The 26,275-nt window shown below is 35.9% G+C and overlaps 1 protein-coding gene and 12 non-coding genes across 16 annotated transcripts in view; all 13 read left to right on the top strand.

The window, feature by feature from the left end:
- osbpl9 (oxysterol binding protein-like 9) overlaps window positions 1–17,917 on the top strand; it is a 31,155-nt gene extending 13,238 nt beyond the window's left edge. For 3 of the 4 annotated variants that reach the window (XM_056259547.1, XM_056259550.1, XM_056259549.1), the window contains 20 exons: window positions 597–692; window positions 805–852; window positions 1,902–1,931; window positions 2,023–2,073; window positions 2,628–2,666; window positions 6,338–6,431; window positions 6,602–6,706; window positions 8,769–8,928; window positions 9,319–9,425; window positions 11,294–11,412; window positions 11,497–11,582; window positions 12,253–12,430; window positions 12,549–12,633; window positions 12,901–13,011; window positions 13,094–13,157; window positions 13,257–13,397; window positions 13,726–13,804; window positions 13,885–13,976; window positions 14,796–14,931; window positions 16,431–17,917. In XM_056259547.1, coding sequence (XP_056115522.1) covers window positions 597–692; window positions 805–852; window positions 1,902–1,931; window positions 2,023–2,073; window positions 2,628–2,666; window positions 6,338–6,431; window positions 6,602–6,706; window positions 8,769–8,928; window positions 9,319–9,425; window positions 11,294–11,412; window positions 11,497–11,582; window positions 12,253–12,430; window positions 12,549–12,633; window positions 12,901–13,011; window positions 13,094–13,157; window positions 13,257–13,397; window positions 13,726–13,804; window positions 13,885–13,976; window positions 14,796–14,931; window positions 16,431–16,505 — 1,896 coding nt within the window. In that variant the 3' untranslated portion in view covers window positions 16,506–17,917. The remainder of the gene's footprint in view (window positions 1–596; window positions 693–804; window positions 853–1,901; window positions 1,932–2,022; window positions 2,074–2,627; window positions 2,667–6,337; window positions 6,432–6,601; window positions 6,707–8,768; window positions 8,929–9,318; window positions 9,426–11,293; window positions 11,413–11,496; window positions 11,583–12,252; window positions 12,431–12,548; window positions 12,634–12,900; window positions 13,012–13,093; window positions 13,158–13,256; window positions 13,398–13,725; window positions 13,805–13,884; window positions 13,977–14,795; window positions 14,932–16,430) is intronic. The other variant, XM_056259548.1, reaches the window with a different exon arrangement.
- A 3,421-nt stretch (window positions 17,918–21,338) lies between these two features.
- Window positions 21,339–21,418, top strand: LOC130091724 (small nucleolar RNA SNORD74). The gene has a single exon (XR_008807850.1). It is a non-coding gene; the product is annotated as a small nucleolar RNA SNORD74 (small nucleolar RNA).
- Window positions 21,419–21,573: 155 nt separating this feature from the next.
- LOC130091728 (small nucleolar RNA SNORD75) lies at window positions 21,574–21,641 on the top strand. Its single transcript, XR_008807854.1, has one exon. It is a non-coding gene; the product is annotated as a small nucleolar RNA SNORD75 (small nucleolar RNA).
- A 396-nt stretch (window positions 21,642–22,037) lies between these two features.
- LOC130091720 (small nucleolar RNA SNORD79) lies at window positions 22,038–22,119 on the top strand. Its single transcript, XR_008807846.1, has one exon. It is a non-coding gene; the product is annotated as a small nucleolar RNA SNORD79 (small nucleolar RNA).
- A 150-nt stretch (window positions 22,120–22,269) lies between these two features.
- Window positions 22,270–22,354, top strand: LOC130091725 (small nucleolar RNA snR60/Z15/Z230/Z193/J17). The gene has a single exon (XR_008807851.1). It is a non-coding gene; the product is annotated as a small nucleolar RNA snR60/Z15/Z230/Z193/J17 (small nucleolar RNA).
- Window positions 22,355–22,791: 437 nt separating this feature from the next.
- On the top strand, window positions 22,792–22,872 carry LOC130091723 (small nucleolar RNA SNORD74). Its single transcript, XR_008807849.1, has one exon. It is a non-coding gene; the product is annotated as a small nucleolar RNA SNORD74 (small nucleolar RNA).
- A 150-nt stretch (window positions 22,873–23,022) lies between these two features.
- LOC130091729 (small nucleolar RNA SNORD75) lies at window positions 23,023–23,093 on the top strand. Its single transcript, XR_008807855.1, has one exon. It is a non-coding gene; the product is annotated as a small nucleolar RNA SNORD75 (small nucleolar RNA).
- A 149-nt stretch (window positions 23,094–23,242) lies between these two features.
- On the top strand, window positions 23,243–23,320 carry LOC130091718 (small nucleolar RNA SNORD24). The gene has a single exon (XR_008807843.1). It is a non-coding gene; the product is annotated as a small nucleolar RNA SNORD24 (small nucleolar RNA).
- Window positions 23,321–23,448: 128 nt separating this feature from the next.
- LOC130091719 (small nucleolar RNA SNORD79) lies at window positions 23,449–23,527 on the top strand. The gene has a single exon (XR_008807844.1). It is a non-coding gene; the product is annotated as a small nucleolar RNA SNORD79 (small nucleolar RNA).
- Window positions 23,528–23,677: 150 nt separating this feature from the next.
- Window positions 23,678–23,762, top strand: LOC130091726 (small nucleolar RNA snR60/Z15/Z230/Z193/J17). The gene has a single exon (XR_008807852.1). It is a non-coding gene; the product is annotated as a small nucleolar RNA snR60/Z15/Z230/Z193/J17 (small nucleolar RNA).
- A 1,795-nt stretch (window positions 23,763–25,557) lies between these two features.
- LOC130091727 (small nucleolar RNA SNORD78) lies at window positions 25,558–25,618 on the top strand. Its single transcript, XR_008807853.1, has one exon. It is a non-coding gene; the product is annotated as a small nucleolar RNA SNORD78 (small nucleolar RNA).
- Window positions 25,619–25,761: 143 nt separating this feature from the next.
- On the top strand, window positions 25,762–25,835 carry LOC130091721 (small nucleolar RNA SNORD47). The gene has a single exon (XR_008807847.1). It is a non-coding gene; the product is annotated as a small nucleolar RNA SNORD47 (small nucleolar RNA).
- A 292-nt stretch (window positions 25,836–26,127) lies between these two features.
- LOC130091722 (small nucleolar RNA SNORD47) lies at window positions 26,128–26,200 on the top strand. Its single transcript, XR_008807848.1, has one exon. It is a non-coding gene; the product is annotated as a small nucleolar RNA SNORD47 (small nucleolar RNA).
- The last annotated feature ends 75 nt before the right edge of the window (window positions 26,201–26,275 follow it).

Here is a 26,275-nt window from a genome sequence, read left to right on the forward strand (position 1 = left end):
TAAAGGTGCAGTAAGCGATTTCTGAGAAAAGCTGTTGAAAATGTAAATCAACAAATCAATTTTGTGAATATTTGCTAGATGTCTGTTCTGTGTGTGCTGAAAAAAAATTGTGTTTGTACATAGTCCTAGCTGTGTAAATAGGATAAAAACAAAAGTTTTGCTTCTTTGCTTTAACCTTGAATTGCTTGAATCAGTTACATTGAAGAGGGATTAGAAATGTTCTTTTGCAAGATAATGATCATCTGTCCTCATGTCCTAGAAACATCTGACATAACTCGTTGCAGTGTTTAATGTGCTCCGGATGATCTCTCTGGTTGTTTTATTTTGTAGATGTATAGTAGCAACTATCAGAAACCGATAACAGCCTGTTCCTTTTATTTTGCTGTTCAGTTCAGTCCCTCGCAGGGTCTGATCGCTGTTTATGCCTGTTGTCTAATTGTGTAATTCAGTTAAAGCTGTTAGAGAGAAATGTGAACAGGCAGGGAGCAGTTTTGCTTGGTTCCTCTCGAAAGCAGAACATGACCGCTTAGGACACCATGGAAGCTTTTATACACTGGAATAGGACTGAAACTGATCCCTCTCACTTTCACTTGCAGGAGGCAGAAACAGGATTCGTTCCCAGCGTTCAGGACTTCGACAAGAAGCTAGCCGAAGCGGACGCGTATTTGCAGATTTTGATCGACCAATTAAAAGTAAGGCAATCATAAGACCTCATTATGACTCAAAAGAGCCTTGTATTTTGAGTTGATGTATCATTGTTCACATACACGGCTGTCTAATTTCTGTTCTCGTTGCATCTTCTAGCTCTTCGATGAAAAGATAAAAGACTCTAAGGAAGATGAGTCACGCAGAGTAAGACATTTTTCTGTATCATCAGTGGTCCATCTTCTGTCAGACAGTATATAGCAAAGACGGTCCACTTAAATGACAATGAGAGGAATTGAAACGCCCAATATGGCGGCTCTATTTAAGGATGTCCCACCTTCCAAATAAAAGAGCTAATCGACCAAGTCATGTAAATGAAATGTAGAAAAGTATTGAAAAAGCTGATCTGTTGTGGCAAGCTAGTTAAGCTGTTGGCTTGCTAACTGAAAACACAAAGAAAGGGAAATGTTTAATTTGACAATTTTCAGCCTTGGTAATATGTGATATGCTATTTAAAAGGCATTAAAGGGGTCATCGGATGCCCATTTTCCACAAGTTGATATGATTCTTTAGGGTCTTCATGTAAAGTTTGTAGCATACGTTGGTTAAAATTCCTCAATGGTTGTGTAAAACAACACTCTTTTTACCTCCTCAAAAACCGCTGTTCACAGCGACCCGTTTCGGTGCATGTCTCTTTAAATGATAATGAGCAACTGCTTATGAGCAATATGACATCATATTGCTCAGAAAATCCAAACTATTTGATTTTTGAGAGTGTTTAGGCTTTTTGAGGATTTAAAAAACACCATATAAAAGTGAATTTTGCATCCGCTGACCCCTTTAACATATTTTCATTGTTAAAAATAAATAAACTATTGAGTTATTTTCAATCATTACTAATTAGGAACTAAATGAAATATCCATATAAAGTTGTCTGAGCAAATGGAATTGCTTTGGAATAGAATGGGGGAACAGGTAACTGCTATAAAATGTAAATATATTGTATATTAAAATTTCCATTTAAAATTTTCAATTTGTAAATTGTTCACACGTAATGAAATGCTAAAGATTCTTCAGATACTAAATCCAGAGAGTCACATTTTAAGCCTATTTAGGGGATGAAAGTCATTTGATCTCAGGCTTTCATTTCTGCTTTTTTTTTAGGTTTTGTAAAGGTGCATCTTTGTTTATAATCTAAGGGCACTTCACAAATCTAACTGAAACTGTCCTTTTCTTCTTCATTGTCCAATACACAGAAAACTGAGAACCTGAAGGACACGACTTGTGTAAGAGCGTCTGCACCTTCACCCTCTTAATGCATTTCCGATCTAATTTTGGCAGTGTAATGCATTTTCATTTCTTGTTTTTCTTTTTTAGAGTATGGTAGAGTCCATCAAACACTGTATCGTACTACTACAGATTGCCAAGGTAAAAAACGCTTGTCTCTTAGGCTCATAATGTGAATGCACCTGTGTTTCGTCTGCCCACTGTGTTCATTTTTGTCTTGTGCAACCCAACCTGTAATTTTCCAGAACCCTGTTAATGTTTATTTTGCCAAGATTATGAACACTCCAGCAGGTACCATATGGTTTTGAGAGGTGATTCTCCTACACTAAAGCCACATTCACACAGCAGCAGAAAATGGTTGTCAGTCTTGATTTACAGTGCTAAATATGGTTATGCTCACATGTTGACCTAAACATTTGACGGATAAATTTGCATCTTAATTGGACAAAAAACATTGTTTCGAATGTAAAAATAAGACCATCTGGTGTTGTAGAAGTTGCCATCTTTGAGTTATTTAATTCACTGACTTTAGCAGACAGTATTTGGCTCACTAGTGTAAGCTGTACTGTGAATTAAGTATCCATTGTTATTGCCTCAAATTAAAGCAGAGACAGTTTGCACCATCTTTTGTGGCTTTCTCCCAGCTGTGGAGTTGCCTTATTTCTCAATTTGTGTTTTCTTTTCAAAATTTGAAGGATCAAAGTAACGAACAGCAACACGCAAACGGACTGATAGTAAGTTTTAACATTCCTTAGCAATGAACTATTCTAAATCAAACGGTGCTACTGTTCTCTTTTCCACTGAAATCACATTTTCTCTTCCGTAAAATTGAATCGAGATGTGCATGACCTTGATCTGAGGGCTCGGCCCACCACATCTACGTCTCTCTCTTTTTCTCTCTGCTTTCATTTTTCTCACTCTTCCTGTCGGGTAATTCTGGGTCTGTCCTTACCTATGGCCACAATTAACAACAAATTTAAACCGCAATAGAGAAATATCTCTGACAGTGTGATTGAACCAAAAGTGTGAAAGACACACATACTTGCACACAGAATTATCATTGATTTTCCATGGTCATACATGCTATTGAACCATGTAGGACAAATTGATGCAGTCTATTGCGACCTACCCAGAGGCTCTCATCGGATCAATAACCACCAAGGCTAGTGCTGGAGTGACGTAATCACCAATTACATTTAACCCTCCTCTTTAGTTTGAGTTGGATTTGGCTAAAAACAAAAAACAAATGTTTCATTTCATATATCCCCCCAGTTTCACAGACAAGGCTTAAGCCTAGTCCCTGACTAAAATGCACGTTTGAGCTGTCTTAACTGAAAGCAACTTGCACTGACATATCTTACAATATGATTTGTCTGAAGATGCACTCCAGTAATGTTTTTTTTTCACGTTTATTAAAGCTACTTAAATGTCCTAATTAAACTAAGGCCTAATTCCGGCTTAATCTAAGCCCTGTCTGTTAAACCGGGCCATAAAGTTTAATGCACATCATTGAAGTTGCTTGAGCTAGTGACGCACTGATTTGAAAATTTTGGCCGATACGCCAACCGATAATTCTTTATGTTTGAAAGCCGATAACCGATACATTGCCTGATAAATCTAAATCCAAATTTGTATGCAATTTTTGAGAGTCTGATTACATAAACAAGTGTCATCATTAAAAAGCATGTCCCAAACACACAATTATAATGTTCTCATTATAATTGTATGTAGCCTATTTGACAGACTTGTGCTCCACCTGTTGCACTTAACTGTATTTTACTTTTTTTAAGTTATTCCAATCATATTTCATGCAATTCATAACCATCATGGCGAACAGTGTGCAGTGCCTCAGATGAAGGAAGTAATCCATTATTTATCTGCTTTAATTAATTAATAAATTAAATTAATTATTAATTAATTCACCCAAATTTTCTTATCGGGCCGATAACAATAACATTAAATATTAACATATGTCAGCCAATACCGATGTGGTGGCCGATATACTGTGCATCCCTAGTTTGAGCACAAAAAGTTCGTTTGAAAATGCAAATTTAAGTGACTCAAAAACAAAATGTTGTGTTCTGTTTTGGGGATTTGAGAATCTTCCCTTGGAGTCTGTGATTGCTGTCTTTTTGCTGCTGACCTGATGCCTCTTGATTTAATCTCATTCTAGTGTTTATGTATTTACTGCAGAACTCTAATTGCTCCAATGAGCTTTTAATTAAGAGTGGCAGCCTCCGTTACGTTACATCAAAACACGGATTATTCAGAACAATAAATAATTGTGATTAAATCCTTTAAAATTCCTTGTGCAGAAAAGCCCCTCCAAACTCATTTCACTCATTTCCCTGCATGTCTTTTTTTTCTCCCTTGTGTGTTTTCATGTAGAGTTACCTCACCACTGTGTCCTGTGATGTCAGTGTTTCACAGTGCAAGCTGGATAGAGATTATTTATCTCTCTGTGTTGCCTATTTAGTGTGTATACTCTGGATTATGGGCTAGTCTTGTCGTCATGGACGCAGAGCTTAATAGCTTTGTATCTGAGTCTGTGCCGACTGATAGACGCTCAGTGTTACCGTAAGGCAGAGATTGACAAAGTGATTTTTGTATATTAAGAAGATTCAGTGTGATGGACATGGGCCACAGCTGTGAGGTTGCTCAGTTGGACACAGTGCATTATAAAGCACTGAATCTGATTCACTAATTTACTTCAAATCTTTCTCTTGAATATTAAAGCCTCATTGATTATTTGTGTCTCTGTGTAGAAAAAATATGGATATAAAATAGTTAAAGACAACATGAAATGGCATTTGTAATGCATGTAACCTCCATAATATGACATATTTCTCAGTGTTATAGAATACTTCGAGGGAAATAATATAGAGGAGGTCTTGAGTGAAAAAGTCTCTTATGCTCACCAAGGCTGCATTTATTAATTAATTAATTAATTAATTCATTACATTTATATAGCGCTTTTCTAGGCACTCAAAGCGCTTCACATGGAAGGGGGAATCTCCTCAACCACCACCAATGTGCAGCATCCACTTGGATGATGCGACGGCAGCCATAGTGCGCCAGTACGCTCACCACACACCAGCTTACTGGTGGAGAGGAGACAGTGATGAAGCCAATCAGTGTATATATATATTTATCTGCATTAATGTGCTGATTTGGTGTTCAAAAATATTCATGCTTAATATTTTTGTGGAAACCATGATCCATTTTGTCAGGGATCTCTGATGAATAGAAAGTTCAAAAGAAGAAGCATTTATTTGGAATATATATATATATATTTTTGTAACAATGTAAAAAGTCTTTACTGTCAGTCTTGATCCATCTAACCCTTTCGCTAAATATTCAACAAAATTTGCACTGTTTTTCACACTAGTGTGCTTTAATGTTTACCCAGGAAGTTTGTTTTGAAATGCTTATATTTTGTAAAAAATGGAACAGTCACACTTGTGGTGTTCCCAGTCAAAAATGACTGGCCTACAAAAGAAATCTGCTCGTTATGCTATATTATCACCAAATATTGGATTCAATCTATTTTAATTTAGGACAGGTTTTGTATTTGATTTTTGAAACTGATTGATCGTAGGCCTCATTGGTCTGAGGATAAAGTTCATCTCTGTGAAAAAGAAAACCTGTAATACTCAAAATAGTTTGTTTGAAAGAAAATCATCTCAGACACAAATCCATCCTTACTGAATACAAGTGATTTCTAAAAAAAAATAAAAATAAAATACTGACCCCAAACTTTAGAACGGTTGTGTAAATGTCGTTAATTTCATAATTTCATGTTGTCTTTAACAATAAATAATGATATTTTTTACTGTTTCATGAAGGAAACAGCAGAAATAACGAGTCCACTGTAGACATGGGTGTTTTTTTTTATATATATATATATTATATATATATATATATAAATATTTTGAATGTCTGAATATATCACTTACTCAGTAACCAAATTGACATTTAAATTTTTCCAGTACCTTACAGGGAAAGATCACCCATTTACTTAATTTATGTACCCTCATTTTTTCTAAACCTGTATGAGTTTCTTCTGTCGAACTCAAAAGGAAAAAGTGTATCCTAGCCACTCTGAAATAAGAGTTCATTACACTTTCAAAGAGCATCCATCTTTTGTTTTCTATAGAAGGAAAAGTTATACAGGTTTAGAACAACATTAGGGTGAATAAATAATGACAGAATTGTCATATTTTGGTGAACTATCCTTTTAAACACTTTAAACACAGTAACTGAAATACAGCCCTTAAAGTTCCCCTGAGGATTTCTGTGATAGTTTTTTTGGGCATTGAGAGTGATAACTCCTATGAGAGGGTGTATTTATAACATGTTTTCCTATGAGAGCTGTGTTTTGTATCATGTCTGTGGTTCTCTGCAGAGCACCATAAACCCAGTGGATGGGGTATTCCAGCCTACCCCTCTCAACCCCTCTGTAATCAGTGCCATGCCAACGCAGACCACTCTACCCACAGGTGAGCTGTCTATCTCTCTCTCTCTGCATTTCATTCCTTAATAATGTTGTATGTGCTTATTTTGAACTTGGAGTCCACTTATTTGGAAACTCTGAAATTAGATTTGGTTTGCAAATATTGTGTGCATATTTCGGGCCAAGAGCATATGAAGGGTGTGTGTTCATCCATAGATGGAGCTCAGGTGTGTAAAACGGAACAGAGGCCTTCTTCTTTACCCATGGGCCCGGTTGTCACGGTGATGGGGAGCCTTCAGACTCCCACTCCCAACAGCACAGGTACGAACCAACAGTCGTGGAAGTAAACACATAAATCTAAAGGGTAACTTATTATATTAGAGAAAAAAAAGTCCCTTTCACACAGGAGAAGAAAGTTCAACACTTACTTCAGCAATTAAATTAAAGAAACGTAAATGTGATGTTTAACTATTGTCATTTTTGCTAATTATTATGGTTGAATTGGATCATCAAAGGTCAACAGCACAGACATTGGTTAATAAAGTGGGATTACATACATAAATGATGTATTATTTAACATTTAATTATTCAGGTTTGCTTAATAGTTCGCATTTAACTGTTTTTATTCATTTTGAGGAATACTGAATCTGCTTTTGCGCAAGTGGGATGAGTGTGCATGCTCACATTTAGTCTCTAGATCTACAATTACCTTCATGTTTATACAGCGCACACAACGCCTTTGCACTTACTCCCACTTTCTCTCAACATGGGGACTGGAGAGGTGTCAGTCAATATCGGAAAACAAAGTAACTTGCGCTACTTACTTGAAAAAGTAACACATATTTTATTGTAAATTTAAAAGTAATCCATTACTTAACTCGTGACTTGAAAAAAAGAATCTGATTACATTACCCCTGACACTGTATGTACATTTATTATTATTTTGTGTGTGTGTGTGTGTGTGTGTGTGTGTGTGTATATATATATATATATATATATATATATATATATATATATATATATATATATATAATGCCTCCTTTTAATGTGAGTAGAAAGCAGTATTCCCGTAGTATTCCGCTGCAGTGGGGATGCAGGCAGAGCTGTTCTCTCTGCAGTCAGGCTGTTTTCCCCTGACTGCTATTAGTGCTGGATACAGGGGCTTAGAGAGTCCAGCTTCTGCTGAGGCGGTGCAGGAAGAGCTGAGCTCAGCAAAAACATAGCCGATCGGTAGCACTCTAGACAGCAATGCAGGGAAATACACATAAAACAGTCAAGAGCTCCAAAGTGCAGACTGTGAATCAGGATTTCCATTTATATTCATGCCGAAAGTGCTTGCGTTGTAGGCAGGGCTGATTTAATTAGACTTCGTTTAGCATCTGAACAGTCTTGGTTTAACACAACCAAACATTTTATTTATTAGCCTGACAGCATCACAATTATATGCATGTATATTGTGTCTTACTTGCCATTTTCTGTTTTGTTTTTACATTCCTGAACTACTTACAATTGTATTGTAATTATTAGCATTTTAAAGATGTTTTAAATATGTTAATGTCCTCAATTATTCCAATAATAAAAATATATAAATGAATAAAATCTAATAAAAACAGATTCCTATAATATGTACAATTATAAAATCTAATAATACTTATAAATCTAATAATAACAATAATAAATGCATGATGATAAATATTTTTTTATTTATTATTTTCAAATTAAAATATATAAAACAATTACATGTTTTTCATTAATATTTAGTGGCACTTTATTATATAATTACATATTAACATGAAGAATATTAATATGTAAAGTGCGACCATGTTTTTTTTTAAACAAAGTCTCAGTAGTGAATTGAGGCCGATGAGAGTGATGTCATTGGTGGACATTTAAAGTATTTGCATAAGAGTGATTGACATTGAGGGTGGGCATGAATTTTTTCTTTAAAGATTAATTGAAAATGCATGTTTATTGGCAAACAGCAAAAGCAGAGTCATTCATTGTCTTAAATTGAGTGTAAAAACCTGTTGCTTTTTTGGGTCCAATAATTAGGCCTAAACTAATAAAAAAGTGTATTTTACACTGTCAATGTGATGCGTAGAGTGTCTGACATATTGGCATTTTTAACAATCATACCTTGTGCTTGTGAAATCAGCTCAGTAGTATATTACTAAGCGTGTAGATGAGCTTATCGGCCATGCTGTTTATTTAAAGCCCACATGCAAGCCACATATGCAAAAGAATAAAACCTCAACCCATAACAGATGCTATACTGACCGTCGACTGTGGTGTTGTTTAAATGACTGTGGTTAGTCATAGTTCCTCAGCACATTCATATTTATTCTCACATTTATTGGTTTAATTTCCTTTCTGTGGTTTTTAGGGAGTGGTCCTTCAGCTCCCAGCAGCAGCGTGACTTCTCCCAGTCACATGAACATACCGCCCCACACTGTTCCTGACTTCTCCTATTCCAGCAGCGAAGATGAGTTTTACGACGCAGATGAGTTTTATCAGAGCAGCACCTCACCGAAACACTGCACAGAGTGAGTTAAACACACCACACTGAAACGCTGAATAGTATAAGTAGTGTACATAAACAAATACTGCATCAAAACAAAACATAAAACATGCGAACACACACTTATATATAATTAAAACTCCTTGAAATGCTGCTGCACAAGTAAATTATAGTAGCACCGGCCCACACACACATTAAGTAACCGTGCATAATGTGAAAGCAATACTGCTTAGAGATAAACAGACTCACACTCCCCCGCACTATTTACTGCAAACCATAACTGAATTAACCGAAACACACTGACCGAATTAAAACCGCACACAGACTCACTTACAATACACACACAAACACTGTCTTACATCGCTACATAATTTATTCTGGAATAAATTGACATTATTCTTGTGTCTCTTTGCAGTCCAAACAGAACAGCTGCTGTGAACAGTAAAGACAGCACAGCCCTGAAACGGCCAGACACCAACGAATCAATCAACTCCTCCATGTCGAACGGCACCACTGATGCAGGTACACAAAACACACACACATATCCTTCACAATTAAGTTTCCCAAAATGAATCGGAGCAAATATTGTGTTTTGTCTTGTTTGATGCTGGTGTTAAAAGTGAAAATATACACTTCACTTTATATATACACATCTCATCATATAAACACATGCCTGTGTAGTGTAATATTATATTTAGGACTGTCAAAATTATAAAACGCAGTATCTTTAACGCATTATTTTTTCTCGTCATCCTTAGGCTAGCGTTACATTATATGACCACACTCTTATTCATGCAAATGCTTTTAAACCATTGAAGAGCAATAAGACACAAGAGAACGCAGTGCGGTACGACCGCGTGTCTGTGAATCTCCTGTCTGTGTGACACACACATGACTCGTGCGTACAGAAAGCCGCTTCAGACAGAACGAACAAAAACACAAAATGATGCCAAAATGCCAGTTTTGTCGAGTATCCTCGCAAGCACAGACTTAAATGAGTTAAATAAAGTCTTAAATGAACGTAAAGAATTGTGAGAAAATGGGATGCGTGTTAGATCCGCATCATGTGCGGCAGGTCTTAAAGTGACAGCAGCCTAATAAATCTGCTGCTGCCTGTCATTATTTCGGATAATCGAACAATCAATACGCTCACCGCGCTCTCCCAGCTAATTAGGTGCTGAGATCTATATATCAAATCAAAAATGCAAAGGTCTGCACTCTAATTTTTTTTTATTCTTGACAGGAGATATTGACACATGGATAATCAAAGAACAAAAGACAAAGAGTAAATCACTCACTCCTCTTGACTGAATAAGTTTTGTAGCTTTAATAAAGAATTATCCATATTTAATTTATAATGAAGATTGTGAAGTGTTTGATAACTTAATTCAGTTTCTCTATATATCCTACATGTTAGACGTACCTGAAAATCGTAAAGCTCTATTTTACAGGTTACATGGGTCAAAAATGTCGAAAACAATAACTTTTGTGCATTTTGACAGGGCAAGTAAAAATCTGAACCAGTTTGACTGGGCCTATAGAAAAAATTGATCCCTGGTATATTAAAGGGCACAGGTAAATTTGGCATTTATTACAATAGGTTTATGTAAATATTGTTTTAAGTTCACTTAAATTAAAAGTTATTTGTTAAAGCCTAATACAAAAAACAGAAAAAATTGATTTAATAATTATTTTTAATTGATTGACAGCACTAATTATTATATTATATTATATTATATTATATTATATTATATTATATTATATTATATTATATTATATTATATTTTCAATGTTAAAGTCGACATGAAATGGAAGTTGCAGTAGTTTTTTCTTCCCTATTGTAATATAAAGTACATCTTGGTGAAACAGCTTCTCAAACAAGAAAAAATGTAGAACGGGACTTGATTTTGTTCTTTGTGAATTGATTGGATCATTGAATCATTGTCGTTTGCAATTGCTGTGATCTCATGTGAGTGACAGTTTGTCCCGCCCTGAAAAACATGTCATCAAAGAAGAGAAGAGATGTCACTGCAAGTGGGAGGGGAAGTTATTTCGATTAAAAATTGCAAGGGCACATACATTTTTTTAAAAAGTAATGATATGCACAGATAAATCAACAAACTGCAATATTCCATAAAAGATAAAAATACAAGATTTGTTCATTTTTATTTCATGGTGACTTTAAAATACTTGTATCCCATCTAAACCGTAAGTAAAATATACATATTTCGAGTAGTGTAGTGTTTGTGAAACCTGTTTGAAAAGAGTCATTATTTACTGTTTAGTTTGGTGACGCTTGTGGTTCCATAATGACACCACTTTAAATGATGTCTTTGTGTTTCACAATTTGCTGTTTGCCAAGTTCATTGGTTGCTGTGTATTTTTCTTAGATCAGTTTGACAGTCACGATGAGAGAGATGATGACGGCGAAGGTGAATCTGTTGAAGAGCACAAAAGTGTCATCATGCATCTGCTGTCTCAAGTGCGACTTGGCATGGATCTCACCAAGGTAAACAAACAGCCTTCTCTCTTTCATAATCTCTCTTTTTTCCCTATAATTTCTGCCTGCAATCCATCTTTGTCATCCTCAAAGGTCGTCTTGCCGACATTTATTTTGGAGCGGAGGTCGTTGCTGGAAATGTATGCAGATTTCTTTGCACACCCGGATTTGTTTGTAAGGTAATGCTCGTCCTGTCTTGTATAGATCTCACATCTGTTCTACCATATGGACTTATGATTCTGATGAATGATTACAGCGGCGCTGTCATTATTGAGTAGTTTGACAGTAGCTATGCTGTTTTTTTTTTTTTCAACCAGAAGCAGAATATTTTCACAACAAGCAGAACAAGAATACTTTTGCTCTCTGAAATAAAAGTATGATTCATTTTAGCAAGTTGATTGTTTTGGACTGTTCATTTTAATAAACTGGTTAAAAAATGATTTAGTGATTCATTTGAATCATAGCTTAATTGTGAGTCCCTTTACATTTTTTGCAGAGAAATAAATGCTGTTTTATCTAATCTATTATGTACTGTATTTAGGCACCTTTTGTTAAGCTATTGAAGCTAATGACTTTTAGTAAAGGGAAGCTTCCCTATAATCGTACTAATACAAATTATGAGCAGCTTGTAGTTTGACAAGCTACAGTTTCAAATAGCTTCCGCAATACCACTAGTTTCAACTGGGCTGCAGCTCGCAACTCATTTGATTTACTACTTGTGTTTTTTTTTTTTTTTAGTCTAATCATGATAAACTCATTTTTTTATGAAGCACTGCTAAGTTTTCATCCTTTTAAATACTAATACTTAAGCACTAATCTTGTGATTGATTTCTCTGGCATGTTTTGCAGTATTGCAGACCAGCAGGATCCAAGGGACCGCATGGTGCAGGTTGTAAAGTGGTACCTCTCTGCCTTTCACGCTGGTCGGAAAGGATCTGTGGCCAAGAAGCCCTACAACCCCATTCTGGGCGAGGTGTTCTTCTGTCATTGGGACCTGCCCCTCGAAACAGAGGACCATGCTGCTTCTGTGAGTGTGTTTGTAGGTCTAAAAATATGAAGATGCATTACATTCTATAACAGATTTGTATTGAAATTTTCTTTTGCTCTCTCTGATTTTCTCCCTCTCTCACTGTCTGTCTTTTTAGGAGTCTGTATCAGATGGGCCATTGCCGTGGAGTAGCAAAAACAGTGTGTCATTTGTGGCAGAGCAGGTTTCTCACCACCCTCCTAGTAAGTGCTCAACTAACTAATCACTAACTTTATCCCTGAGAGCAATAGTATCCCTAACTAATTTAATTGATCGTCACCAGTGGGAGAAAATAGATCCAATGTACAAGTTACCAGAGATTTCCTTAAATCAGTTTTTGGTACTAAAAAGTAAAATAATTACTAAGTCATTTTAAAAAACAGTGTTTTTCACACAATTTTATAATTTGTTATAAAATGCGATAATCAGTTGTGATTTTTGGAAATTTTTCTGACACTGTCCTTTTGCAGTATCTGCGTTTTATGCTGAGTGTTACAGCAAGAAAATCCAATTCAACGCCCACATCTGGACGAAATCGAAATTCCTTGGAATGTCAATTGGTGTCCATAACATTGGTCAAGGTAGTCAAGGACATTGTCACGTTATGATTAATAAACATCAGTTCTATTGCTGTGCTTAATTGATCTCTCCTGTCTGCTGTAGGTTGTGTGTCTTGTCTTGAATATGATGAGCACTATATTCTTAATTTTCCCAATGGCTACGGGAGGTAAGCATTGTTTGATTCTATCACTTTTAACAAACTGATGTATTTGAGATTTCTAGAGGACGAAGGAGGCATCTCACCCATCTCCTTGTGCTCCTATAGGTCAATCCTCACTGTTCCTTGGGTTGAGCTGGGTGGGGAATGCAATATTTCCTGTTCCAAATCTGGCTACAGTGCCAATATAGTTTTCCACACCAAACCCTTCTATGGAGGAAAGAAGCACAGGATAACTGCTGAGATATTGTAAGTCAAAGTGTTACTTTCCATAAACTTGCTCACGGGCTGTTATAAAAGCAGTGTTTATGAGTGAAAGTCAACCGATTTTAAACGAATAAATATCACTTAATTAAATCGCCTGATAAATTTCAAATTAGGACATGAATTTCAGATTTTGAAAAATCTAAGCACAAAAGCGGTAAAGCACAGTGTTTTCTTTAGTTTTTATAATAAATTAATGCAGAAAAAAATCAAATTTGTATTGAAATGCTTTAAGCATCTGGTATGTGAAGATTAATATCCATATTAGTAGAGAATATTTAATAATATCCTCATATTATTGTCCTTATTTTAGTGCTCCCAATGATAAGAAGTCATACTGCTCCATAGAGGGAGAGTGGAATGGTGTGATGTATTCAAAATGGGCCACCGGGGTAAGTCTGAACCCTAGAAAACAAGAAAAGGAAGTACATTTAAGAATAAAATTAAAGTAACATTGTTGCTTTCCTCTCAGGAAAATGCAGAATTCATTGACACAAAGAAATTGGGCATTGTTAAGAAGAAGGTTCGCAAATTGGAGGACCAGTTGGAGTATGAATCCAGAAGGTGTGTAGGCCAGATTTTTCTCTGCTTTCTAAATGTTGTCTTCTTTATAGAGACTCTGAAACGGGATTTGCCGCAACGTGAAACGCAAAGTCCATTTTCTCTTAAGCCACGTTGCAGATTCAAACACTTTTTAATCTTGGGCTTGAGTCTGTGACAAGTCATGGGAAACCAGCCTTAAAAAGCGCATTTGAATTTTGTGTATTTAAGAATGAACTTTAATCCTTCTGGTTTTTAAATCTAATTTGTATTACTGAATAGTGTTTCATATTTTTCCACTCGATCTGGGAGGGTTTGTAAAGTGAAAATCTGTGGTTGAAATGTAAATCTGGCTATAGACAATTTTTTTCCATTAAAAGTTATTGTGTGTAATAAACAAGACATATTTTAAGTTCTGCACCATTTCTAGGTCTCTAATCAAATAAGTAAATTTGTAGAGCAGATGTGTGATGATCTTTGCACAGAAGGTCAGATGTTCTTGTTTTGCACATACTTGTTCACTGCTGTTATTAAAACAAAAAAGGGGATTAAATTAAAACAAAAACATTTTCAAATTCAGTTTTTCAATTCAACTTTATACTAAAATTGTTATTCTAATAATAACATTTGTAATGGAATAAACTGCATTAAATGAGAAAATGCAAAATACCAGCATTTTCACTAATGGACCCGGTTGCACTTTATTTATTCGCTGATCTTCAAAAGGCTATTTTTGTGATCCGGCTCCTCTGGGGACCTGCTGAAGTGATGTTGTTTTCTGCTTGGGTACCTCTGTGAGATGATCTGATGCAGTGCGTTGTTTTTTCTCTGTCTGGCTGTCAGTTTGTGGAAGGACGTGACAGTGAACCTGAAACTCAAGGACATTGATGCTGCGACGGAAGCCAAACACAGGCTAGAGGAGAAACAGAGGGCGGAGGCCAGAGAGAGGAAGGAGAATGAAATGCAATGGGAGACGAGAGTGAGTGTGCTTATGTACACACACACATTTGGAGGGGAAATATGCTGTGAGAAATAATGAGATTGAAATATGACTCTGATAAATGGTCCTTAATTGGTTCCTGTTACTTATTACAGCATGTTCTTAAGCTGAGCGGTATGATGCAAATAGATGGATGTTTATAGAGCCCAACAGTGCTTGACAATTTTTCAAATTCATTTACTCTAAACATATTTCAACTGTTTACAAAACCAACCAACTTATCAATTAAACAATTTTCTTTGTAAAATGAAGTTAAAATCACATTGACTTATGGTTTCTATAGAAGCATATACCTTTGCTTAACATTTGAGCTCATGGTAGGCCTGTCTGTTGTTGCCAGACTGGATGGAAACTACTTGTTCTAAGCTGATTTTTGGATGAAATCTGGGAAATGGATTTAAACATTGTAAAATGTGTTTAATTCTTATTGGTGCCTGAAAGCATAAGCAAATCAAAATGTTTCATAAAGGAACAGTTGTGAGATTGTCTAACATGGGTTTTCAAACTGATGGCCGAAAAGCGATGTTAAAGAGAAAGTAAATATTTTTTGTGTAACTTTTGGAAATGTATTAATATTTTAAATATAATATAATATAGACATTATAAAGATACATTATATCGGTAACACTTTACAATAAGGTCTCATTTGTTAACATTAGTTAATGTATTACCAACTTACAATGAGCAACACATTTGTTACAGTATTTATTAATCTTTGTTAATGTTAGTTAATAAAATACAGTCGTTAATTGTTTGTTAATGTTAGTTCACATTGCATTTAGTAATGTTAACAGATACAACTTTTGATTTTAAAAATGTAATAGTAATGTTGAAATTAACATTAACTTTAATACATAAAGTTTAACAACTAAAATGAAACCTTATTGTAAAGTGTTGCCATTATATATTTATATTTTCTATATATATTCTAAAGATAATGTGGAATTATTTTTGAATGCATGTATGCATTTATTTTTATGTATAAAAATATAAACAGTTGCAATCAAAATTCTTCATCCCCCTGCAAGACATTTTGCTGCAGAGAACAAAATTGTATAAAAACAATTCGACAAAGGCATCAGTAAACTATTTTTGAATATTGAATAATTTTGATTGCTTGCAATCATTTTCCTTATAATATAATATATTTTTCATAATAAATGGTTCTATATAAATGAATATATGTTGTTGCCTTTTTGTTTTAGGAAGGGGCTCACTCATAGGCAATTATCATATTTGAGGGACATTGGCATAAAAATGTTTCAGAACAAAAATGTTGAATGTGAAAATGAAGCAGATTTGGATCTTGTTTTTTAGCAGAAACTATTTTGATGAAATGTTCTCTGAAGATATTAAAAAGTGCTCTAGTATAATGTGAAACACCTGAACCATCTTATTTCATAATTCACATGAATTGAAGTGGCTTGCTTTCAGATCAATGCTTATGTTTAATGTGTGATTTGTTTGTTTCCCTGCAGCTGTTTCATGAGGACGGTGAATGCTGGGTCTACGACGAGCCTCTCCTGAAGCGACTAGCATCACAACGACACTGAGGCCGTTTCCAAAACCACAGAGTCTAGAAAAATCTCAGAACTCTCTCGCAAACCACTTTTCTTATTCAGCCTTGGAATGACTGATGAATGAACCCTTACAGCTTTGCATTTTCCAAGTTTGAACGAATAAACAAGAAGAAAATACAAACTTAAATAATCTATACAAATAAAAATAAAAAAACCTCCCTGCTCGCTAGTTCAACACTTGCACCTCTCTACCACCCCTTGAGGAAGAAAAAACACCACAAACACAAAGAAGACGTGATCAGAAGCCCTTCAGCATCACAAATCAAACAAGCGCTCTCGTCTCGGCAAAAGAAGAACGATCCCACTGGACGTCTGTCTCTTTCTCTTCTGAGGGGTTGAGGTGTTTCTATCGAACAAAACTGAAAACTACAGCATTCTGTATCTCAGGGAAGCAGCGGACTGAGGATTGAAGGCTGTATCTTAATGTTCGAAAAGCCTTAACGGTGGAATTACAAAGTAAACAAAAAGAGAACTTGGTTCACATACTGCTAGCTCCAGCTATTTATATATAGAAGATATGATATATTCTTGTTTTCCATTTTTCTTCTTTCTCTAGGGCAATAGTAACTGTTGAAATATTCAAACTTGACGGCAACCATTCCCTTTATGTTCTACTCCATCAGCCTTTTAAGAGACAGTTTTATGCTACAAAAGCCACAATGAGCAAAATGTACCATTTACAACATGGGGCTGAAATTTGAGACACCTTTGCCATGATTATAATCCATTCCAATACATTTTTTTTTTTTTTGGGAATGATTTGATATGCTTTTTTATAGAATGCTGCTTGACTGTCCACATAATTTATCAACTTAGTATAAACTAAGACTGTCCAGTAGGAAATCGTAATGGTGCACAATAAAACCATTCGACAAATCTGTGCTTCTACCGCTGAGGTTAAGCAACGTTATCACGAATTGCCCTGCAATCTCTCTTTCTGTGAAATGTCACGTTTTAATCCAAATAAATATGTTTCATATAGTCATGTATCATGAAGATTTGATTCTCTTCTTGAAGGTAAAATGATATTAACAGTCTGTAGACACATCGAGTCACTCAGGACAGCTTTTACTCTTGATGAATACGTGGAATGACGTCAATATACGTGGTGTAACACTTGCAACAAGCAAAATCAAATTGTATTATCCTTTTTTTTACATGCAATATGAGCAAAACTGGCAAAACATTATCACTGTTATAGCTTAAAAAGCCATTTGCTCTTCATCTTCTGTAGTAAATCTGAGGCCTTGCCATATGCAGTAAAGTTCACTTTCGCCTAGTATTGCTTTCCAGAGGCAATCCCAAAAAACATTTTCTTTGCCTGACAATTGATTGTACCAGATTTCCATGTATCAAAATATAATATTAAATCTCAGTGAGACCAATTTGTGTGAGAAGGTTGAATGCATTTCTTGTTCCAGACATCCAGAGTCGATTGATGCTGTAGGTGATTTTATTTTAGGTGTAGGTGCTTACTTTCACTTTATTTCATTTTAAAAACTACAAGGACTTTTTCTAGTGTGTTTAAAAAACTTTTTTTTTTTTTTTTTTTAAATTATGTAAATCAGAATAATTTAAAGTCTTTGGTCAAAATGTGCGGAAACCTTGCAAGAAATACACATGCAGTACACCATTTTTCACAGTAACTTTTCTTGTTTGTTATAACCTTTACCCTCATCTTCTCCTCGGGTCATTTTGACCCAAAATTAATTATAAAAAAAAGTGTGTTCATCAGAGTGGTCCAAGACCTTAAGGCTTGCGCACACAAAAATTAACTGGACTTTATGTGGTTGAAATAAATAAAAAATAACAGATACTTCACTGGGTCATTTTGACCCCTATAGGAATTAATGGAATGTGGGGATTTTTTTTTTATTTGTCAAAAAATAAAAATAAAATCTGGCACAATCCAGAACAAACACACAAATGAATGCATGAGACTATAGAACATCCACAATGCAGAACACATGCATCCACACACCAAGGGCGTAGGTTTAGGGGGGGACGCTAGGTACTAGTCCCACTCAATATTTTGAGATGACAAATTTGTCCCCACCAATATTTAGCAAGCTCCTTTGAACTGCTATTTTGATATTTGCGCTGCATTTAGATCAATTCCAACGGCCAGGACGACGACAGTACAAGATACGCCGTGATTTGATTGGCGGCGGGGTCTCTAACAGGCAGGCTACACGCGCGGGCCGGGACTACTTTTTGTGCTTGCACTCACTGGCAGCGAGCCGGTAGTGTGTGTGTGTGTGTGTGTGTGTGCGCGCGTGACGACGCCGACGGTAAGTTACCAGGGCTGTCTCTCTGCCTGCCATATACAAAGGCCAGAGTAAAACATTTTAATATTCCGTTTTTTGCCCCTTTTTGTACTTTGTAGATCAGCTATGTCACCCAAGAAGAAGAAAGGGGACATACGAAGCTTTTTCATAAAGCAGAGTGTAAGTAGGAAAAAATAACTAACCACATAAATAACTAGCAGTAGTAGTGACTGACCAGGCTTTCAAATGCAGATTCTACTGTGGAAAATAGTATAAACTGGTGATCCTGGTTACCCAGGAGGATATTGTTACAGTTAAACCTAGCTTCTGCAATCTTTCAAGGTTAGGAACAGTGGATCATTCATCTTTCGTTTCTACGTTCTGTTTATGTAATGTATTTGTGTGTGTAGCCTACTTGCTAGACACATGTGCTGGAAAACATGTTGGCAATGTTAAAAAGGCAAAAGTTAACACTGTTGGTTATTCAAATATAATGATGAATCATTATTTGATTGATAATATCCAAATAACAATATCTGGTAGGAGGGTTAAACTTGCTAGCCATAGGATAGACTACACAATTAATTAACCATTTTGTATGCAGGATCGAAGGACAGCATCAAATCACAACAGATTTACATTTATTCATTTAGCAGACACTTTTTATCCAAAGCGACTTACAATTGAGAACAATAGAAGCAGTAAACCTAGGATAACAATATGCAAGTTTTATGACCCTTCCCAGTTTAATCTAATGCCGTTGTTTTTTTTAAGAATAGAATATATCAATAGAATTTGATATAGAATAGAAGATACAATTTTAGTATTAATAGAATACTGTAATAATGGATAATAATAATAATAATTCTGAAAGCAATGCCAAGTGAGGTGAGAGGCTTATTTGATGAGGTTGAGAAGCTTGTTAGGTTGTTGTTGGTCGTCCCTGTGGCCTCAGCTGAAGCTGAACGAAGCTTCAGTGCACTGACGAGACTGAAAACTTGGTTACGATCTGCCATGTCTCAGCAGCGCCTTAATAATGTAACTGTATGTCATGTACATCAAGAGGCCCTTGACAAAGTGGACCTTAACGATGTAGGCCAACAGTTTGTATCTGTAAATGACAGACGTAGGCATCTGTTTGGAAAATTTAGATAAAAGGAAGGAATCAAGAAAATGCAGTAAAATGTGGAAGCAGGGGGCGGGGCGGGGCGGGGGTGGGGGGGGATGTCCCCACCAAAGCTGAGACCAAACCTACGCCCATGCCACACACGTACACACATCTAGGAATTCCCATTAAAATGAATGAGGGGGAGGAGGGTGTTCTCAATTTTTTCACCCCACACAAATGGAAAATATAAGTTGAAAGAATGTGCTTAAATTATTTATTGATAAAAATCTAGCAAAATAAAGGTAAATAAGAAGACAAATAACAAAAATCTACAAAATATTTTTCATTCAAAAATAGACAAAATTATATCAAATGAAATAATATAAGCTTTCTGGGCAAAACAAAGTATAATTTGGGGAATTTGGGTCATTTTCACACACTAGGGAAGGATTTTTTACAGTTATGGGAGGAGGGGGGTTAATTACCAATAGATCTCGTGTAGTCTACACCTATGCTGTATACAAAACTTCAGTGGTTGTTCTCAAGATAGAAGTGTTCATGGAAATATGTTCTGCACACAAACAGAATGGGTGTAAAATAACTCTCATGCAGGTGACCAACATTGAAAACACATTTTGCTTTGTTCTAAAATATTGGCTAGAAATTGGTCTTTGTGGATGCAGTCTTTTTAAAGTGCTTTAAGAAAAATTATTATCCAGTTATTATAAAAGTCATTGAAAATTATCGGAGTTAGTGTCTATATTATTAGATCCATTAAAAGGAACATTATCTGACTGTCATTCTCAGTAGATCGGAGTGTATCTAATCATTGGTGCACTTAGTATACTACACTAAGATGTGCCCATTTATATTAGTTAATATTAATGTTTCTTTTTAGCATTGATCCGAATTCACGTAATGGACATAATGTGCCAGTAAGAACCATAGACAGTAAAAGAAAGAACTCATTGAACGCAAAAGGCACCATAGCGCCATCTTGTGTCAGTATAAGCAAAGGCATTGATTTCCCAGAAACCATTGCGCTGAAACAGTATAAAAAGCAAAACGACGCATTCACTCGGTCTCATTCTTCCGCCTCGCTCCTTTGAGAAGGTAATGTTGTCTTCACTACTTCAGCGCAGTAATGCACTTTCAGCGTTTATGGTGTGAATTCGATATGGATTTGTTTATCTTGATTATAATTGTTTTTTTGTTTCAATACATGGATACAAAAAATAACTTGTTAATTCGAAGTGTGATCCACGTGGTATACGTTAGGCCTTGAATGAGCATTAAATGCTTCTAAATCACCTTTTTTTCTCGTAAATATGCTTCGATAAAGTTTTTTGCATGACGATAACAATTAACTAAGGTTTAATCCGTTAAAATGAATTTTAAAACCGCGTTTACATAAGTACATCATGACCTCGTGTTTACTTGTATGATGAAGATTATGTTGGTAGGGACATCTGATGATAACTGATGAATGCCAACACTTCTGACATGTATAATTATGGTGTATGTGCCTTTTTTTAAGATTTCCATGCAAAAACTTTTAAAATAGATTATTTTCTTTCCAGGCCCTGTGTCCTGAAGACTTCTGCAAAGGCGGGAGACAGCAGGTATATCAGCAGGGTCTTGTTTTAAACTCGGTGGAAATTTGTTTTGCCTATGATTCATATTGTATAAGAGTAGTGGACAGAAGTGATTTCTGATAATTTTTACGCTGAGGCATTGTTAGGTTTTTATTTGAGACTTCTATGTTAGTCACAGCGTTGTGAGCACTTTTTTTTTTTTTGCTTGCAGGAATTTGGAGCATATCTGGACTGAAGCAGTTACGACGTGTCCAAGGTATATATATTTTTTTTTTAGTATATCAAGTGTTTTCGCATTTATAATGGTGTGAATGATGACCCTATTTGCTACTCTTGAGTTCATGCTGATGAAATTGCAACCACCAAGATATCTTATCTGAAGCACAGTGTTTAAGTTTTAAGTATGTGATGTTCTTTTGTATATTATCTTTACCAGTTTATTTTTTATTTTTTCAGGAACATGTGCAATGCATTTGATCTCAAAGGTAAGCCCTTTTTTAAGCCTATACAAAGTGCCTTTTTGGTTGCAGTCATACACTGTTCATGATGATTGTTTTATAAAACAATGGGAATCTCTCTGAAAAAAGACTGAAAGATAATAGTTTACTGAAACAGTGCTGGTTTAAGACATCATCCTTTATTTTGTTTCTTTATTCTATACTAATAGCGTTTACTATTACAGGTTTCTCAAGAAGCTGGAATAAGATGAAAATGCCGTCAGCTGAGCATGGTACTAACTTCTGATCTTATAATGCACATGACTTCCTGTGATGCAAATGATGACTGCATAGTTCAGCTGAATTTCTATGTAGAACATAAACCAAAGTCTTTCACCCCTAACTGATGCATCACCAGTATTGTATTTCAATACTGCATTATTTCTTGCTCTTCTCTTACTCCTGTTTCTCTTTACAGCAGGAGAACTGCATGGACTCAATCCTATCTGGTGAGTTTGAGATTGACATGACTTCAGATGTGCATAGTTCAGCATAAAATCTGTGTAGAACATGGCAATATCTTTCGCTCCTAGCTGATGCATCAACATGCAATATCTGATATTTGCATGTTTTTACAGTGATCTAATTTCTGGTTTCAATTTCTTGCAGTTCTTTTACTCTACTGACTGGCTGTGGGTAAATCATCAGCTGTCTGAGTGGTTTACAGCGTAAGTGCATTAATGCTTCTAAACTTTTTTTTTTGTGCTGAATGTAAAAATGTTATTTGCATAAATATGGCAATTAACATTTAATTGTTAATGAACATTGAAACCGCTCTAATTGTATCATGACTGTCACTTGTATGATGAAGATCAATGTTGGTAGGGACATCTGAGAATATCTGATGAATGCCAACATTTCTGATGTGTGTAACTCGGTGTGTATGGCTAAGTGTATATGCAAAACACTTTTAAATAGATTACTTTCTTTCCAGGCCCAGTGTCCTGGTGACTTTTGCAAAGGTGGCAGACAGCAGGTATTTCAACCTTGAGTCTTATTTTAAGTGCATTAATGGATTTGGTGTGCCTATGATTAATATAAATGTATAAGAGTAGTGGACAGAAGTGATTTCTGAGAATTTTCATTCTGAGGCATTGTAAGCTTTTTATTTGAGACTTCAATTTTAGTTATAGCATTGTGCTAACTTTTTTTTTTGGTGCTTGCAGGAACCTGGAGTATATCTGAACTGAAGCAGTTACAATGTGTCCAAGGTATTTTTTTTATGTTTTCACGTTTAAAATGGTGCTTATGATGACTCTATTTGCTACTCTTGAGTTCATGCTGATGAAATTGCAACCACCAAGATCTCTTATCTGAAGCACAGTGTTTAAATCAAGTATGTTAATATATATATTTTTGTTAATCTCTACCAATTGTTTTTGTACATAGGAATGTGCAAAGCAAGTTGCAAAGGTAAGCTTTAAAAGAGCCCAAATTGTACCAGTCATGCACTGTTAGTGATGATTGTTTTAAAACAATGGGAATCTCTCTGAAAAAGACTGAAAGATATTGGTTTACTGAAACAGTGGTGTTTGAGACCTTACACTTTCTTTTTTTTTTATTCGGTACTAATAGTCTAACTATTACAGGTTTTTCAAGAAGCTGGAACAAGATGTATGAAAATGCTGTCAGCTGAGCATGGTACTAACTTCTGATATTATAATGCACATGACTTCCTGTGATGCAAATGATGACTGCATAGTTCAGCTGAATTTCTATGTAGAACATAAACCAAAGTCTTTCACCCCTAACTGATGCATCACCAGTATTGTATTTCAATACTGCATTAGTTCTTGCTCTTCTCTTACTCCTGTTTCTCTTTACAACAGGAGAACTGCATGGACTCAATCCTATCTGGTGAGTTTGAGATTGACATGACTTCACAATACATGATGTGCATAGTTCAGCAGAATCTGTGTAGAACATGGCAATATCTTTTGCTCCTAGCTGATGCATCAACATACAAAAAATTAGATTAGTACTTTTATTTTGCAGTGTCTAATTTCTGGTTTCAATTTCTTGCAGTTCTTTTACTCCAGTGACTGGGTAAATCATCAGCTGTCTGAATGGTTTTCTGGGTAAGTCTAGTTAAAGCAGGGGTCTCAAACTCAAATTAACTGGGGGCCGCTGGAGGTAGAGTCGGGGTCAGGCTGGGCCGCATCAAGTATTCCACAAAAAATAGTATTCAAGTATTCCAAAAAAGGAGCACAACTGATCCAATCTTCTCAATATTTATTAACGTTTCTTCTGAACTGTTCCTCTGAATTTGAACATACCTTTCTGTACATGATTGGTTCTTCATGAGCTGTCCTTCTGACAGTTGAAGTTCATTTTACAAACTTTCTTTGTCTATAACACATATTTGTGATATTTATATTTGCTTATGTCCTTTTTATTTTCTTTATACAACACATTAATGATATTGAATGTTTTTTTTTTGGAAGGCACATTTCCTTTTATTATACTTAGAAAAACAATTATTGCTTTTGAAATACAAATATTTGCAGTCATGTCTGCCCGTCTTATTGAATTCTTTGTATAGTGTCTCAAATTACTGACTGCACAAATCAAAGCAAACCTTCTTATCAACCTGTTGGACACATATTACAAGCTCAAAGTGATTATTCTCACATTGTTTTAGAGCAGTGTCTCTCTCCAACACGTCGCTCGCGAGCTACCAGTAGCTCGTGGCCTGATTGGTGGTAGCTCGCCAAGGGGCCGTTCACATATCGCGCTCACATATTTTGCGCGCTCAAGTTCGTAATTTCAAATGTAGGCGCGCGGCAAGCGCGCTCATAATTGAAGCGACGCGCTCGTTTTTTCCAGGCGCAGTATGTTTGTACTTCGCGGTTGTCTATGACAACTATTGACAACAAACCCTCCGTAAGCTGTCACGAGACTATCTATGGTAGCTCATAAGGGATACATTTTTTTTTTTTTTTTTTTTTTTTACGCGGCACACGCAACGACGGGCCGCACTAACATTAAACTTTAATGTCAAGTAGGGGGCCACAAAATATCACCCCGCGGGCCGCAAATGGCCCGCGGGCCGCGAGTTTGAGACCCCTGAGTTAAAGTGACTTGAGGGGCAACTAAAGTGGTCTCAAACTGATGAGTTTGAATCAGGTCTCTGATCTCATTGAGGACATGAATAAAACCTTCTGATTAAGACCGAAAATGTCTGCTTTACTTTTTTTTTTCTCAAGATAGTCTGTTAATGAATTTTCTCATTTAGGACTGATGCCCTGTGACCTGCTGATAATTTATCACCCATGAGTATGTAAGTATTTTATACATTTCACGGCTGACAAGATTTGACCATTATGATGAATTGAATATCTTCTGACTTTTGCCATGGAGGATGGATATTAGCTCTGGCTGATCTGGTCACATGACCAAAGTCCTGATCTCATGGTGGCAGTTTTCTGTTCTAACAGGTGTCTGCTCATTGACAGGTACAGCAGTGAAGGCTTTGTAGTACCATGTGGATCTGGATACAACATGAGTTTTTACAGGTTGGTTTGTTTGCAAACGTGCAATATCTTCCATAGTTGGGTTTTGTGATGCTTTACAAATGTCTGACCTGAACACACAATGTGGACAGTCTTTAACTGATTAAACCTAGGTCCTAGATGGGGCCAAATGGTGACTTTGTGACCAATTAATGCGTTTTTTTTTTTGAAGGCGTTCAAGATTATCCAGTATTGCTTTGAAAAATCATCACATCAGGTATGACTTTTTTTAAATGAGTTTCTTTCTTGCAACCTATGATGACACGATTCTGCCAAATGAAATCTGCTGATTATACCCTTTACCGTTCCATATTGTCTGAGGTTGACTGACACAACTTGGACCTTGATGTTTGTTAATTTAGTTTTTTTTTTTAAATCTGCTTTTCTTTCTCTCCCCCTTACAGAATGGCGTTGACTGCATTGCAGTTATCACGACCTGCCTGAAGTGTAAATGCAGCCATTGATTAAACCCTGGTCCTAGGTGGGGCCAAATGTTGACTGACCAATTAACTGCTGGTGTGCTGTTTTTAGGAGCTCAAGATCATCCTGGATTGCTCTGGGGGAAATCATGGAATCATAAGGTATAACTCATCACAGGCATTTCTTTGTTTCTTGCAACCTGTGATGACATGATTCTGCCAAATGAATCTGCTGATTATACCCTTTACCGTTCCATATTTTCTGAGGTTGACTTTGACACCACTTGGACCTTGATGTTTGTTTTCTTTATTAAATCTGCTTTTTCTTTTTCCCTCTTTCAGAAT

This window comes from Rhinichthys klamathensis, unplaced genomic scaffold (genome assembly GCF_029890125.1).
Source record: "Rhinichthys klamathensis goyatoka isolate OS25496 unplaced genomic scaffold, OSU_Roscu_1.1 h1tg000169l_1, whole genome shotgun sequence".
Taxonomy (NCBI): domain Eukaryota; kingdom Metazoa; phylum Chordata; class Actinopteri; order Cypriniformes; family Leuciscidae; genus Rhinichthys; species Rhinichthys klamathensis.